The sequence below is a fragment of the Hoplias malabaricus genome, chromosome 2, assembly GCF_029633855.1.
Source record: "Hoplias malabaricus isolate fHopMal1 chromosome 2, fHopMal1.hap1, whole genome shotgun sequence".
NCBI lineage: Eukaryota > Metazoa > Chordata > Actinopteri > Characiformes > Erythrinidae > Hoplias > Hoplias malabaricus.
Window position 1 is genome coordinate 66931122 of NC_089801.1, and position 17877 is coordinate 66948998.

The 17877-nt window shown below is 38.7% G+C and overlaps 1 protein-coding gene across 5 annotated transcripts; it reads left to right on the top strand.

The window, feature by feature from the left end:
* Window positions 1-219: 219 nt before the first annotated feature.
* LOC136686950 (tetraspanin-1-like) lies at window positions 220-13246 on the top strand. Of its 5 annotated transcripts, none has more exons than XM_066661074.1 (9): window positions 238-393; window positions 3659-3708; window positions 4366-4438; window positions 6413-6628; window positions 7369-7443; window positions 9186-9293; window positions 11639-11767; window positions 12659-12751; window positions 12975-13241. In XM_066661074.1, the coding sequence occupies exons 3-9, from the start codon at window positions 4391-4393 to the stop codon at window positions 13014-13016; spliced, it is 711 nt and encodes a 236-aa protein (XP_066517171.1). In that variant the 5' UTR covers window positions 238-393; window positions 3659-3708; window positions 4366-4390; the 3' UTR covers window positions 13017-13241. The 5 variants fall into 5 exon arrangements, with proteins under 5 accessions (XP_066517173.1, XP_066517171.1, XP_066517170.1 ...); XM_066661073.1 differs by having other exon boundaries at window positions 4371-4438; window positions 12975-13239; XM_066661075.1 differs by lacking the exon at window positions 3659-3708 and having other exon boundaries at window positions 266-393; window positions 4371-4438; window positions 12975-13242.
* Window positions 13247-17877: the final 4631 nt, after the last annotated feature.

The following is a 17877-nucleotide window of genomic DNA, read 5'->3' on the forward strand; positions in this document are numbered from 1 at the left end:
GCCATTTAGGAGCCGAAAGAGCCGGCTCTTTATGAAGAGCCGAGCCAAAACAGCCGGCTCCCCAAAAAGAGCCGAAATTTCCATTACTAATTCAAACCGCCTCTGGCAAGTGAACAGACCAATCAGAATCAAGATGACTATTCAGGACGCGTAGATGACCAATCAGCATCATCTTCAGGAACGTTTAGTAGCGTTGTGGTCTATGTGAACCAATCAGCTTCGAGGACCACTTAAGGCTCTGACATCAATTAACCGTTTTCATTTACTGCTAACGTTAGTCTGAACAAGGTGGCGTATTCGGGTTACTTGCAGGAAATTACTTTTTAAAAACCCACTGTTTCAGCAGAAACCTCGGATAAATACCGGATGACAGAGTTCCCTTATAATCACTCGGTGAGTAAATGGGCGCTAGGTCTTTTGTTTTCTTTTGATTATTAAGAAGTTCAAAAACGAATAACTCCTGAACTGGTTCGATACCAAATTAAATATCGCTATCGCTACCTCTCCAGTGAAAATCAGCTTCCCTGGTTAACGAACACAGCAAAACCGAGCCCAGTCGATAGTCCTCTAGAAACGACACTGAAGTTGGCTACTTATGTTACAAAAGAAAAACCCACCGTGAAATTTCTTCATATTCAGGATTTTCAAAGTCTGTTATACTGTGCCTTCAATGAGTCTTTCCGCTTCTTGAGACATTTTGATGATACTAATAATGTCCAGAGAATTACACCAACCATTTATTTACTTCACCATTGAAGGTGGAACAATAAACGAATAAAAGCCAACTTCAGCGTCGTCCTCTAGCACGGTTATTGCTTTAGGAATTTTGTGTTTTTAAACTTCAGTCTTCAGCAAATTGCTGTCGACTACATAGTGCAACTATAATCTATAGACTTTATTTTTAATTATCAGACTTTTGGTGTTGAGAAATTTTTAAATCTTAAAAAAAGGAAGTATACCATTTTTAAAATGATGGAATCAGCCTATATTTGTTTGGAAACACCCACATGTGAAAAGGGAGCCCAGGCGCTACAGCATAACTGCAGCGCTGAGTGGTTTTTCTGAAAGCACTGCTCCACTTAATGTGGAATTGAAAATCTCGTCATAGCAGTGGGTATTATTTGCCAGCATTTCATCCCTTCAATTTCGACTTTCATTGTTTATATTCGTGGGTCTATGAAAACTCCGTCTCCACGGCTGCGCCGGCTACACTGAGTCAGAGTGAAACTGCAGCACTTTCTAATTTGGGACGGGAAGGTAAACTTAGAAAGCTAGTTTAGATTTGTGCACACTGTCATGTCGTTTATGGAGATAATTTAGGGACTAAAGTTTTGTTAAGGAAAGAACGCTGAAGCAAAGGGGCAAAAGGGGGTGGGGGTGAGCTCTCTCCCCTCGCTGCCGTTGTATGTTTAGCTGAACCTATCTGTGCTTTTAGGCCCTTTACACCTTTATTTACTACACAAAACATGGGAATTTCTTTTTTTAATTCATCCGAGAACTTTCATTAAATGCTTACAGAGAAGGTTATCGACCAATAACGGTAGCTCTACAGTCAGACCGTCCAATCAGAAGATTTTAGGCTACTTCACCACGCCCCCTTCTTAGTCAAGTGAACCAATCGGAGTAGGGGAGGGCGGGACTAGTTTGTGAACGAAACGCTTCTCGAAAATTCTATGTAAACTCTAGAAAAACAAAATGCCGGACGTTTGTGAAATTCCGCCCGGACATTTATTTAAGTCTGAAAAAGAGGACATGTCCGGGGTAAAGAGGATGTCTGGTCACCCTAGTTTATGTAAAATTTATTTATTTTATTTGATAAATTAACAATTAATTAATTATTTCATTTCAGTTTTTTCCCTTACATTCAGATTCAGATTTTTTTACACTTCCTTTTTAAAAGAGTTTTATCTAATTTTTGTGATTACAAATCCTTGTTTTTCAGTTTCAGAATTTTGGCCCTCATCTGGTGTGGGATGTCACCGGAGAGGGCCGTGGTATAATGACTGTCAAAAGAAGGCCAAGGACCTCAGTGTTGCCTATGAGAGATTTCACTGAACACTCACTCTGAACTCCATATTCATTGTAAAACTGATAGTGGTAACACTTTTTTACAGTGAGTTCTTTTAGGCAGCATTCGGCACCAATTGCAGTACAAGTGCGATAAGTTCTGCCAGATTGTGCCACAGCCGCTGTTTTCTTGTCACTGAATATGCTGGATAGTTTTCAGTGACACTTCTTATAGGCAGCACTGAGGAAGGTCATCAGCTGCCTATTTTGTGCCGTTAATCACTACACCATGCCTCCTCTTCGTGGATCCCAGATGATTGCCATAAGTCTGAAACTGAAAAACAAGGATCTGAAGGTGGAAAAAAAGATCTGAAACTTGTTTTTATTCAAAATAATTCCAGAACGGAATCAAAATACTATTTAAACAGCGAAAACAAAAAACTATGCTTATTATTATTTTTAATACATTGTTGGTATCTCAGTAATTGAGCTTTAAGTTGTACTGTTTTTTGTATTTTTTCCCCCAAATGAACAAATTTAAAACCTTTAATTCCTGTTTTCTGTCAAACACTGTGCGTATAATAGATTTTGAATCTCCCCTCATGTACCATTGGAAATTGTGGCTTTGTTACTGTGTCACAATGAGTAACACATGGTTCTTCTTGAGTTTAATGTTATCATCTTTATTATTATTATTATTAATAATAGTATTACTTCATCAGATTTTTTTAAACCTGTTCTCCTCTTACAATTTTTAAAATACCGACATAGTTCCAGCTCTGACTTTTCAGTCAGAGTTTGAAGCCTCTGCAACACACTTAAAATTTCTGCAGGAGATACAATATAATACGGAAGGGCTCCTATTAGCATGGGGCCAAAGTTAGTTAGTTAGGAGCCAAACCCCACAGGACCCTAATGCAGATAGATCCCTGAAAAATGATGCTAAGCTACACAGATTGAGTCACATGAGTTTCTGTGGAAATTCAAACAGTGAGTTAAAAACTTAAAGGCAAGTTAAATTTTAGCTTTAAACCAGTTTGGTTCTTACTCAAACATACCGTTTCCCCTTTAAAGATGTGGGATGGAGGGAGTTTGTTTTGCCGTAAGATAAGTAGTTTTCCACAAACGACTGTTGTCTTTAAAGGGATATTAGAGCTGTCAGTGTTTTTAATGGTTATTTCTAGGTGGTATATCACATGACCAGTGCAACCAATCAGGTGGTCTCTGTCTAGTTTCTTACAAAAAGAGAAGGCTTGAGGTTGAACTGAAAGATCACAGCCACAAAACCTCTCTCTCTCATGAAGAGAAAAAATTACTGCATTAATCTAATACCTCCCTTACATACATAGAACAAAAATAAAAGGTGCAGGTTTAATGCACTTCATTCAATAAACTGTCTGCTGCTCAGAATGCCTGTTAAAATAAATGTAATACAGTTTACCTCACTGCTCTGCAAATTCAAAATATATTAGGAATAATATGACTCTGTATAATTACAATAGGTCTACTAGCACTGAACAGACCCCTGATAATTTTTATCTGCGTGAACTCATGTTCAAACTGATTTAACTTGAGAATAACAGTAGGATGTTGTCTTTCATTTTCTTTTTTTATTCTGTTACTTTTTCTGTAATTGTTTTATCTCGTTTAGGTTTGTGGTTGGAAACTTTGGGTGCAAGGCAGGAGAACACACTAGACAAGGTGTGTGTGTGTGTGTGTCTCTGTCTCACACATGCCAACTCACACCTGTGGCCCAGTCATTCCACCTACAAGAATGTGTTTCTGGACTGTGGGAGGAAACCACAGCACCTACAGGAAACCCACACAGAGACAGGGATAACACACCACCTCAATGACTCAAGGGAGCATTTGAATCCTGGAGCCGTGTGATGGCAACACTACCAGTTGCACCAAAATGGCACCTACGTAACTTCCTTAAACATATTTACTCTTTATTCTATGCTTTTAAATGTAGTCATAGCCAATTTCTTAATTCCAACACTTGCTAGACCTCCTCCACTCATTCACACAATGCTCCCACACTAGGAGGATTAAGACATGTGGGATTCCTCTGTAGCCTGTGAAGCTGGCTACCACTCTTTTGAAACAGCTGTTAGCACCATGTCTTAAACTCATCATGCTTGAAGGCGATCACTAACTGCCCTGTTCAGTCCTTGCACATAACCAATGCTTGCACTGACTAGTATCCACACGCTTATGAGAGGGTTTTTTTTTCTTTTTTTTTTTTTTTCCTTCCCTCTCACTGAGGAAGTGACTTGACTAAAACACATACGAGAGGCATTTTCTTTCAGCAGCTGTTGTACGTTGCCTCTAATCTAAGTCGTTTTTTTTCTGAAGTGCAGGTATCAGGAATAACACCAAGATGTGGATACTAAAAGTAATCATGTGTGTCTTCAACTGTGTGATATTTGTAAGTAACTCTCTTCCATGTTTCCTTTTTGTACAGGGATGTCCATAACTCCTGAAATATAGAAAATATGCTTGGTATCACAGGCTAACTTATGGAGTGTAAATTTTAATCATAGTCATGCCCTTGGTATGGATTATAAAGATAATATAGGTCATAATAATTTTCTCCTGAGATGTTTTTGAGTGTATTATTACCTTTAACCTACAGGAGCATCTGAATAAATTAGAATATCCTCAAAGTTAATTTATTTCAGTAGTCGGTTCAAAAAATGACTCGTATAAATTCATTACAAACAGTGATCTATTTCAACTGTTTATTTCTTTTAATGTTGATTATGACTTGCAGTAAATTAAAAACCCAAAAGTCATTATCTCAGAAAATTAGAATATTATAGAAGACCAATTGCAACAAATATTTCTAATACAGACATGTTGGCCTACTGAAAAGTATGTACAGTATATGCACTCAATACTTGCATGCACTCCTTTTGCATGAATTACTGCGTGAATGCGGCGTGGCATGGAAGCAATCAGCCCGTGGCACTGCTGAGCTGTTATGGAAGCCCAGGTTGCTTTGATAGCAGCCTTCATCTCATCTACATTGTTGGGTCTGGTGTCTAGATTCTCTATGGGGTTTAGGTCAAGCGAGTTTGCTGGGCAGTCAAACAGTGATATTGTGGTTATTAAACCAGGTATTGGTACTTTTGGGAGGGTGGACAGATGCCAAGTCCTGTTGGAAAATGAAATCCGCATCGCCATAAAGTTTGTCAGCAGAGGGAAGCATGAATTGCTCTAAAATGTCCTTGCTGCGCTGACTTTGGAACTGATAACACAGTGGACCAACACCAGCAGCTCACATGGCTCCCCAAACCATCACTGACTGTTGAAACTTCACACTAGACTCAAGCTGCTTGGATTGTGCCTCTCCACTCTTCCTCCAGACTCTGGGACCTTGATTTCCAAATGAAATGCAGAATTTGCTTTCATCTGAAAACAAGTCTTTGGACACTGAGCTACAGTACAGTCCTTTTTCTCCTTGGCCCAGGTGAGACACTATTGATGTAGTCTCTGGGTCATGAGTGGCTTAACAAGAAATGTGACAGTTGTAGCATATGTCCTGGGTACGTCTGTGGGTGGTGGGTCCTGAAGCACTGACTCCAGCAGCAGTCCACTCATTGTGAATCTTCCTCACATTTTTGAATGGCCTTTTCCTGACAATCCTTTCAAGGCTGTGGTTATCACTGTTGCTTGTGCACCATTTTCTATACCACACTTGTTTCCTTCAAGTCAAGTTTCCATGAACATGCTTGGATACAGAATCAGGGTGCCAATGACTGCCTTCGGAACATCTGTCAACTGTTGCTACTGAACCAGACTAAGGGTCCATTTTTAAATGCTTAGGAAACCTTTGCAGGTGTTGTGTTCATTATTTTACTTTTCTGAGATAATGACTTTTAAGGTTGTTTTTTTACTGAGAATTTAGAGACGTGGAATTGGCTTTAATTTTACAGCGATTTGTTGATGTTCACAAACTTGATCACAAATATGAATTTAATTTTAATGTAACAAGAAAACCTTGATAACATTGCTAGGCAGCAATAGCCTAATGTTAATGGACTAAATTGTGTGTTTTTTTTTTTGTTTGTTTGTTTTTGGGGGGGGGGGGTCTATTTACAAACCTTTACTGAACATTTGTATGTAATAATATATATATATATTTTTTTGTCTTTGTTTTATAAAAGTGATTAATGATTTGGGGCTGTACATGAATAGTATCACAGTTGTCACAAGGGGATTTTGTTAGTGTTTTCCAATTCGTCATTATTTGCTTTACAGTACTTTGAAGAACTTAAATTAGCTCATTGCTTCCTGAAATTGTGCTGGCTCTAATGGTCTATTTCCCTATAGAGCAGCAGGTAGAATTCAAACAGCATTGAGTTTTTCTTCTGTCTTCTCTTGTTCTATGTATCTGCAGTTGGCTGGTGGAGCAGCTGTGCTTGTAGGAGTTTTGGTTGAATATAGCAGCAAGTACCTGCGAGAAGTTCTGGATAACATTAAGGACCCTCCCACACCGTTAACACAGCTGCCAAATGTGGGCTATCTGCTGATCGCTGTGGGGTCTGTTCTAGCCATCATTGGCTTCCTGGGCTGCTGTGGAGCCATGTGTGAAAGCAAGTGCTTGCTGCTGACAGTGAGTGACTTTTTACATTGGAGTCTGGTCATATATTGCAGCTTTAAAATAATGAAAATTTTTACAGAAAAATTAAGAACAGTTGCATAGTGGGGGTGTGCCTCAGTTTCAAACATACTGTGCAGCTTTAAACTATACATGGGTCCAAACTTCAGTTTCTCTCTCTGATTAGTAGATTTTGCATATTGCATAGAGTGGTAGGACCTAGTTTTTGCCTTGCAATGAAGATTTTTCAGTAAACTGAGTGTTAACAATGCCTTGTGAATCACTGGCAAGATGGAAATGGCAAAAAAAAAAAAAATGTCAGTATTTTCTCTTTGAAACAATTTTCTTACATTTTAAATGAGTTGTGACTCCTTACTTGATTACAAGCATAAAACATTGCTAGTAGTATGGTGATGTCTGAGTAGTATACTTGTAAGTTTCCTGTCCCACCTTTAAAGGCTAAAAATTGCATTGTGGTGATGGAGGTTACTGCAACATTTATGGTGGACCTGGTACAATGCTGCTGAATTCAGATGTATGACACCCAAAGTGTTGTTGCATTTCCTATAGCCTCATGTTAGCCACTACACTTTTTAATCAGTTCCAACAGGCAAAATGACACTTAAAAACAAGGGTTATATGCAAAACTAAGAACATTGCACTTAAGTCTAGGATTTGGGGAGAAAAATCCAGATGATAAACCATGCTGTTTTTAACATGACACTCTCTTTTAATCTTTTTTTTTTTTTTTTCAGTTCTTCATCATTATCCTCATTTTATTCCTTGCTGAGGTGGCTGGAGCAGTACTCGCTTTGGTTTTCAAGCCTAAGGTATGACCCCTAACTCCTAGAATATACTATGAAATGAAACAATGATCTCCAACTACCAGGCACTGAACAAAGTTTCAGGTGTTTGCACATGGGATAAGATTTGGTTTCATACAAAGTGCACTCAAAATAAATTAATTTTCCTATGTACAGACAAACGAACCTTTGTTCTTCATTTTGCTACTGTTTAAAAACTTTAGCTGCTTGTTATAATGCCTAAGAAGAATGGACCAAATGACTTGGAGTTGGGGGTGGAGTGTTATGACAGTAATGCCATGTACAGTTGTATTGGGGGAAAAAGTCACTGGTATTTTGAAAATTGACACTGTATACAGAAATGTAACCTAAACATCTTCTGTTGCTCTGCAGATAACCTAGGAGCGATCATCTACAGCACCAAAATGCTGTCTTCATTGTTTGGTGATATCATGTCCGATAGGAAATGCAGAAACACCACAATGATCAGCAAAACTTGTGCTAACAAACATTGCTCAGCTGGCACTTTGAGTTTGGGGGTTAGCCCGTGGTCATTTTCCACTCTACACATCTCCCTGGAGCATTTAAATCTTGCTCAGGAAGCAGAACCCACCCTGCACTCCCCAGTGGTATTACACTAAACTGTGGTGATGGGTTGGAAAAGACAATATGATAAATGTAATACTGCCTGGCCAAGCTTTGAGTAGAATCATTTTCATCAGCTTACTTGAAATTTTAGGTACCACCTGTACACTACTCCCTTTTAATCACACTTTTAAAAAAAGAGTCCTGAACATTTATAGAAATTTTTCCTGAGTAACATAGTTTCATGAATGTTCACTATTTTACTGTACTTTTCACCCAAACAATTGTGGCCCACTTCCTGTTTTTGAGACCAGAGGAATTGCATTTATGCAGAACCTTATTTTAGCTGCTGACATTAGTTTACTGATTCAGCTAGTTATGTACAGCATGTGAAATTTTATTTCCACATGACTGTGGTTAAAGGAAAGTTCCAGACATGACCATGTTCACTAGGTTTGACATTTAACCAGAGAGACGTCTAAAACCTCCTACTGAAACCAATCCCACTGCTTCCAAAGAATCTACAGCAAAAATTATCAGAAAACAAACGTTAGATTAAGCTTCTGTTTGCCGTAAACACTTTTCCTTTCACTGTGTACAGAGTTCAGAATTTTGGACACAAGTTCAGATGGCTGGTTTTGATTGTTCTACTTCACTTTAGTACTTGAACTTTAAACGTGCCTGGGACTGTTCTTAAATGTATGTAATGAAAGTCCTAAACCTTGCTGGTTGTGTGTGTATTAATTTGGTTTCTATCAAAATAGTAAGTAAAAACATCTTCTGTAAGAGTGTCCTCTGTTATGAGGCAGAGTATTTTAATACAGTGTAGCATTTTTTTAAACAATCCATAGTATTTCTGTGGAAAAACAGACAAACGTGTCTTTTAAAAGGAGAAGTGATACTTGATTAATCCCCTTGGGGAAGCTGAGACTTGCATTTCCTTAGGCAGTGTATACACAATACCCACCATATTTTGGAAATGTACACTAGCGGCAGTGAACACACACCCAGCAAGCAAACCATCCACGGCTCAGAGCAGTCGATGGGGTTTATATGCATGGCTTCTGCTATGAAAGCTGAAGGCGGGGTAAATACCCAAGCCAGCATCTCTAACATTTTTAGGCCATTCCTGCAGACATAATCACAATTTTGTCGTTTTATTTTTTCCTTTCTTTCCCACTCAGGCAACAGAGCTGTTGGAGAAAATTCGTGTCAAAGTCTCTCAGAGTATCCAGACCTCGTATGGTAAAAATGATGGCCTCACTACTGCATGGAATGAGACTATGAACCTGGTACATAATTCTTATGAAACGTAAATGTTAATGTTAGTGTGTTAATGTCATATTTCAGTGTAAACATGTTGAATAATGCGTTATATTTAGAAAATGTCCTGCTTTTTAAGGGCAAACTCTACCTAAATATGTAGTTATTGATATGAATTTAGTTGATTTTAGAGTGTAGGGCTGCAAAATATTGGGAAAATGTTACGTTGCAAACTTTAATTTTTCTGCGATATTAAAGGGCAGAAACATGCCATGTTATTAATAAAACATGTTTCATCGCCTAAATAAGGGGTTTCATCTGTGAATAATGAAGGTGTCTAGAAGGGATACAGGAGCTTTGGCATCACATTAGATAAATTAACATGACATTACATTTATTATATTTCAGTCAAGCCCGAAATTATTCATACCCCTGGCAAATTTTGACTTACATTTACTTTTATTCAACCAGCAATTTTATTTTTGACCGGAAACGACACAGGCATCTCCCAGGAGATAATACGATGTACAAGAGGCAAAAATATTTCTCAGCTTTTATTCACATTTGAACAAAAATGGCATGTCCAAAATTATTCATACCCTTTTCAATAATTAATAGAAAAGCCTTTATTGGCTATTACAGCAATAAAATGCTTCCTGTAATTGCTTCACCACTTTTGCTGTGTGTTTTGGGTCGTTGTCATGCTGACATGTCCACTGGTTCCCAAGGCCAAGTTTCTCTGCAGACTGCCTGATGTTGTTGAGAATCTTGATGTGTTGCTCTTTTTTTCATGATGCCATTTACTGTGATCAAGTTCCCTGGTCCTTTGGCTGAAAAACACCCCCAAAACATTAGGTTCCCACCACCATGTTTGACAGTGGGGATGGTGTTCTTAGGGTTGAAGGCTTCTCCTTTTTTACGCTAAATGAAGGACACATCATTGTGGCCAAACAATTCAATTTTTGTTTCATCTGACCATAAAACGGAAGACCAGAAGTCTTCTTTGAGATGGACTGTCTGCCTTGAGATGTCGTCACCAGCAGAGCCCAGATTCACCAGGATGGCCTTGGTGGTGATCCTTAGATTTTTCTTCACCTCTCTCACTATCCATCTGGCCAGCACAGGTGTCACTTTTGGCTTCCGATCACATCTTCTGAGATTTTCCACAGTGCGGAACTTCTTGTATTTTTTTAAATAAAACTTTGCACTGTAGCCACTGGAACCTGAAAACATTTTGATATGGCCTTATAGCCCTTTCCTGACTTGTGAGACGCCACAATGCACAGCTGCAGGTCCTTGGAGAGCTCCTTTGTCTTAGCCATGATTGTCCACAAACCAACTGCTGAGAGCTGCTGTTTTTCACCTGTTAAGTTGATTAAAAGAGCTGTTCCCAATGAATCAGGGTAATTAGGATGCTTTAAAACGGCTTTGGCTATTTGGAATGGTATTGAACTTTTTCCCATAGACCGTGACAGTTTGCAAAGGGTATGAATAATTTTGGACATGCCATTTTTGTTCAAATGTGAATAAAAGCTGAGAAATATTTTTTTCCACAATGATGCCTCTTATACATCATCGTATTATCTCCTGGGAGATGCCTGTGTCGTTTCCGGTCAAAAATAAAATTGCTGGTTGAATAAAAGTAAATTTAAGTCAAAATTTGCCGTGTGTGTAAATATATATTTTTTTTTTTATAATTGAAAAAAGGCTTAAACTTTATTAAAACAAAACTATACAAATAATAAGTAGCTATACACTGCACATCTCACTCAAACAACCAGCAACAAACTATTCAAGGATGCAGTAAGATGAATTATACCAGGCAGATACTTGCTCTATCATGGAGAATGGTGCAAATTTTTCTTAAATGTCAAGCAGCAAAAACACTGGAAAATTAAGATACAACTATTTAATTAAAAAGCAAATGTGCTTTTAAATTAAATTTTAAATTAAAAAAATGTGGTGTGCCTCTCTTGGACGTACACATGGTCTCGTCTTTCTCAGCGTTTCCCCTCTCTCTGCCCCTTGGCTGCTGTGTCTGAGAGTCCATCTCTCAGTAAGACAAAAATTGACAGAGATATGCATGGCCAGCTTCGTCCATAAGGCTTGTAATGTTGCAAGCACTGCGATATGACTATCACAAATCATGATGATGAAGTAAAAATGATATCATGCAGCCCAAGTAGAGTGTTGATGTACTGATGGTTTTTATTGACTCTGAGCCTCAACTCTAAGGTTTCTAAGGACATATAAATGTGAGGCCAGAACACCATGCTAAGCACAAATAAAACAGAGTTTGCTTATATCTGTGATTGTAGAGATTGATTTATTTATAGAATAACCCTTAAAATGTTTGTGTGTGTGAATTCCACAGATGAAATGCTGTGGATACAACAACTACAATGACTTCACCGGCTCCCCATTCGTAATAAGCACCTCAAATTACCCTATCTTCTGTTGCCCTGAAACTGTATCCTGCACAGTGACTACAGCAAGAGCAGAGGTACTGATTGCCCTTTTGTGATCCAAGTCTAATAACAAATGTCAGAACAAGGAAGGAAAACCCAACCTTGATGGGTAACACTTCCTATGAATCCTGTATTAATAATGCCTTAAATTAATTTATAATGCATTTTATGGCATACATAATATATTATGACAGCTATAATCCTGTATATTTACTTATAATAAGGATATAAGGCACAGTGCAGTATTTGGGCTTGATGTATGATTATGAGGAATGGCAGGGCCTCATCCAGTGCCACTCAAGTCTTCCACACGATGGATACTGCTCAGCCCTGTCAATCGTCATACACCAATGAAACAAAACCCCTAAACAACAAACATAGGGATGGGGGGGGCAGCTATGCAGAACTCCCCATATGTGTGAACCCCGCCCTGCCCAGATTCCAGCACTGCTACATTATGTGCAGTGCTATGAATTGGATATTATATTGCATTATAACACCTGAAGATATAAAGTAATGTATTTAGCTATCTATTTGAGTAATTATACAGACGTGTAGCAGGTATTAGGAATGCCATGTAATGCATTATAAATGCGTTTATAATGCACTATGAAAAAATGTGATTATTTTTTGATTATTTTAAATCTGTGGGGTTCTAGGAAGTATGTTTTTGAGTTCTAAGAACTGTTTTGGTAGGTGCATGTTAATAAGGCTACAGAACCCCTATATAATTCTTTTATTTAAAAAAATAAAAATGCTTATATACATCTGTAAAGGCTGTTGACTGCTGTTTTGTGATAAAAAAATAATTTTTTTCAATAGAAAAATATATAAAACATTTTATTCCCCTGTAATCATGCCTAGCTGAACTAATCCAACATCAGTTTATCTCTTATTTTTGTGGCATCTGTCCCCCCCCCTCACAGAACGCAATGGGCTGTTTCAGTGCTCTGGTTAAATTGGTGCAGGATAACTCCTTATTACTGGCAGGAGTGGCCATTTGCATTGCAGCAATTGAGGTATTTCATCTAAGACACCGAATGTGATGCTTCTCTTACATTTACCCTCACAGGCCACTTTATGTACACCACACTTGTCTACACTCAGTGCATTTGATCAGATCAACAATGAGGGTGACAGGAGGGTAGATGAGCAAAGAGCTGAGGTGTAATGTTTTGAAAGTCACTCTTTGTATGTTGTATTATCTGTTCCTTTATTTTATATTTGGTTTGTCTCTTGTAGGTTTGTGCAATGATTGCCTCCATGATGCTGTACAAGACGTAGGACTGCAATCCTGCAAATCTGATAAGCAATGTAAAATGACTAGGACGTGTAGCTTTAGGCCTGTCTTCAGGCCTGTGTTACACTTGACGTTATGGCCAGCTTTCCTTTGCGCAAGGTTTTGCCCACATTTGTTATGTGTTTAAGTGTCTTATTTAGTATGCTGAAATTCGTGAATGTGTGTGGTTTATTATTATTATTTTTTTAAAATAGATTTTAAGTTTATCTATTATGTATTGTTTTATTTAGTTTGTAATAAATGCATTTGCTTTATACTGGCTTCTCTTGGTTATTGAACAATAAATAAGCCCTTTTTCAATGACACAAACTATACACTAAATCTGACCACTGAGAATGAACAGATGTTGTGATGGATAAAGTACAATACTTTACCTGAGAAATATGAATACTCTTGGTGAAATAGTCCTTGACCATAACTAGAAGTATTCTTTCTGTGTTTGTTAATATGCATCTACAAGGTGAACCTATGAAGTAGCTGTGTTTAACAGAGTGGAGAGTGAGTGCTCTTTTTAAAACTCCACTAGCACCAGTTGGATCCAGTGCAGTGGTCCATCAAACAAAATATTTGTTGTGGTCTGCTCTGTTGTGGTCCTTTTGTGTTTTTGACTATTGAAGTATAGTGGAGCTGAAAGAATGGACAGTGACTGTTAAAATGAGGCCATGTTAATGTTATGGCTGACTATTGCATAGGGTGGAGTGGTGGATATGCTCAGAGTAGCTGGAGCTAGGCTTGATGCTGAAGTCATCTTTAGTAGTCTTCTGAAAAATTAGATTTTTAAAGTCAAGTTCGGAACTTGCATGGTTTATTTAACAGACTTCTATGGAGCTAGAGTTAGTACTTGCTTGTGTGGCTACCTTTGGATGAACTTGTGGTAGAGCTGAAGGGTGCCACAAGCAGTGTCTTTTGCAATTTAAATATTACCCAATGCAACAGATACACAGTCAGTTTACCCTAGGCTCTTTGCCCAAGGTTCACATGAGCAAAGTGAGCACCAAGAAAAGCAACAGAGGGCTTATGAGCAACATTGGACCAGGGCCAAAATTCCTAACGAGAAATTTGAAGGCGTCCTTTAATGTTCCTGAAAGAACAATTCTCCCATGGTTCACAGGAAAGCCTTCTGCAGAAGCTAATCCCCCCACAGCACCACTGTTCTCAGGGCTTCTCAAGCCCACCATGTTACTTCTACATGTGATGTGTGTGTGTGTGTGAGCCACATGGGCACTCAAATGTGAAGTAACACTGGTCATTCAAGTGGGTAGTAGAACGCAAGCCTGTTTTTGGAGAGCTTTATCAGGCCTGCTACTAAGACTTGATTTAAAGGGAGGGTAACAAAAAAAGTGAGACGTGTTTCAAAATGGAGTCATTTTCTTATCATGGTTTTGTTAAAATTCATGCCATCATTCTAGCGTGTATTTTATTGACTTAATTTTATTGAAGCACTAGGTATGATTTTGTCATTTCTCCTCCCTCTACAGTTGCAGAGTGTAATTCACTTTTGTAGCACTGTTCTAAAATTGGAGGAGGAGTGGGTGTATAGTTTACTACCGTCCTCCAATGATATTGAAGCTGTCATTTTATGGTAAATACTACCAAGTGTTGCTTTAAACTTGTTTCAAAATTCTTGTCACCAGCAGTGTAACCTTTTTTTCTACAGCCCCCTGGTAATGGAATAGAATTGAAATTATTTTAAAAGCAATTAAATAAAATATATTTTTTCTAGGACACTGTTGACATTGTGTGTGAAATGTATTGCACTGCTGACAGATGGTGAGTTAAGAATCTGCCACAATTCTCACCTCTCACCAACACAGATTTGCTGAAGTAGAATGAACTGTTTTTGTAAATCACAGACCATTTGATCAAAATATATTCCATCAACTTTACTGAAGGTATACAGTGCACAGTTTGAAGTTGTACAGGGTTTATATTCCCAACACTGCCTGGAATGTTTAATGCAACATTTCTTTGGCTTTAGTGTAGTCCACACATTCTTTAATGTACGACCGGTGAGAGAGTAAATAGTTTACTGTGTGGAGCAGTAATTTGATTCTTCCTAAAATCTACATTCATGCTGAGAGTCATACGACCCAAAAGGGTTTAACTTGAGAGCTTCCTGTGAAGGCCACGTGTGATGAGGCCCCAAAGTCTCCTCTTCTCTGGATTCCAGTAGCTCTGCGCAAATCTTGACCCCTGACCCTTACAGGAGTAGCACAGGGGTGGTAGTAGCAGTAACTGGCACCAGATCAGCAGCCTTCAGTGTAATTTAAGCAGATGCATTTTTGCTACTTGCTGTGCTTTTTTATTAATTTTTTTTTATCACCCCACTTTTAATAAGATTAATAATAAGAAGGAATATTATGTAGAAATGTCATGCACACTGCAGCAGGCTTATGCTACAGTGCTGTGGGCATCTTCAACACAGAGCCATTATCACAGATCGCCAAAAGGTTAGTCACAAGGTACAGAGGATGGGAAGACTCAACTGAAGAGCGAGAGTTCATTGTTTGGCTTTGAATTTTTAGTCATTGCTGATCTCCTTGTGGTAGACAGGGGCTGAGTTCCCTGCCGAGGCTGTATTTGGATATAAGATGATGCTTCTATTTAAAACATAAAGGCTTGAGATCTGAAATCTGTTATATTTCTCCATCGTATCAAGTCAATGCTAAACTTCAAATATTGGCTCTCATTACACATCTTTATTCAGAGTGGTTGCCAAATCATTTCAATGAAATAAAAATCCTAATCCTGCCATTTTAAGGGTTAAAACAGAAAGAGGTCCAGACCTGACTCAGAGGAATAGTTAACAGTTTAAAGTGTGACATGTCACTTGAAGTGAGCATCTACGATTGTGGGAAAATGCTGTTCTCTTGTTTGTTTACGTTCGGAAGCTCAGTGCAGGTGTGTGTTTGAGGGGGAAATAAATGCTGCTGTTTGTATTTGGCTGAAGTTTAAATTGACACAGTTTGTATTATTAACTGTTTGAATGATCACAGAAAAATTCGGGTCTTCGTTTACTTGTCTAAAAACCTTGTAAAAAACCAAAATGCTGTTTTTTTTCTGCTTTAAACAGATAAAGAAGGCCTAGCGTACCAGACTGAGGCACTTTGTTTATTTGCCCATTTACAGACGATGGGGCTTTGTAAACACATTAGACTGGTTTCCAGTGTGCAAACAGATTTGGGAGCAGCAAATGATGAGGAAACAACCTCAAATAGTGCTTTTTGATTCAAACCATGAATTTCGCCTTTAAGACATGCTCTTTTAAAAATTCTCTATTTGTGAATGTTATGGGCAGCATGGTAGCGCCGCAGGTGGAATAGTGGCCACGCAGCTTCTGGGTCCTGGGTTCTATCCTCTTATCAGGTCTGTGAGGAGTTTGGTGGGTTCTCCCTGTGTCTGCTTGTTACCTTTGGATTGACTGTGTGAAAGTGTCCACAGGTGTGAGTGTCCTGTGATAGACTGGTGTCCTGTCCATGGCGTGTTTCGGCTTTGCACCCAGTGATGTAGAAGATGCATGTTAGCATCAGACATACCATTACTGCATCCTTCTTGTATCTACACTCAATGTCAACTGACTATATAAATACACTTTTTTTTGTTCTATAATTACATACAGTAGTACATCTGTTACTCCGCCCCTTGTTCTTCAGTGGCCAAGACCACCACAGAACAAGTATTAAATATTTTTTGAAGGAACAGAGCTGTCTCCATCAGTCCATGCCTGAGGTGCCCTGGAGCAAGGCACCTAACCTCCAACTGCTCCACAGGCACTGGTTGGCTACCTTCGGCTCCAGGTACGTGCATGTGAGTTTCACTTTTTCATATTTCACATATCGTTATTCCCATTCATTCATTCATTCATTCATTCATTATCTGTAACCGCTTATCCAGTTCAGGGTCACGGTGAGTCCAGAGCCTACCTGGAATCATTGGGCGCAAGGCGGGAATACACCCTGGAGGGGGCGCCAGTCCTTCACAGGGCAACACAGACACACACACATTCACTCACATACTCACACCTACGGACACTTTGGAATCACCAATTCACCTACCAACGTGTGTTTTTGGACTGTGGGAGGAAACCAGAGCCCCCGGAGGAATTGTTATTCCCAGTTCCTGCTTAAACAAATACCATCTGAGTAGCTTTCACGAATCAAGCTCCTCCTGCAGAATGGTCATGGTAAAGAAATATAGTTCTTAAGTTTGTTTTGCTCCGTTAAACATCAGGAAGCAGGTGCTTCGTTGCTCAGACCTTTAGGGAAAACCATAGGGCTAGTTAAAAACATCAGCGAGTACAGTACATGCATCTGATGCAGATGAACCCAAAGCTTTTAACTGAATCACTGTTATTTAAGGACGGTGTATTAAATTATAATACACAGACACTGAGACTTTGTGTGAATTGACTTTCAGGAAATAATGACTGACAGTGGTTGGGGTTCAACAGGAATTGCTATAGATCTTTCAGAATACACAGATGGTGTGAGTTGACAGCCACTGAATTATTATTATTATGTAATCCAATCAAACTAATGCTGACATTAGAGGTTGAAGTTATTTCTGTTGCAACCATAATTATATAGAAGTTATAATTATAAGCTATACTGTAATATTCTTTATTTACATTGAGTTGGTGATGTGAGCTGTTTCTGTTTTCCTAGTGAGGCTCAGTCATAAGGGACAGAAGGTCTTTTAACACACACAGTCTGAAGAAAAGGCTGAGCCTACAGTGTCCTTTCAATCACATTCTCTGTTTTATCACCACAGACTGTTCATCAATAGCTGTATAACGCACTGATGCTGTTAAATACCTCTGTGTTAAAAGAAGTGGGTTTAGTTTGT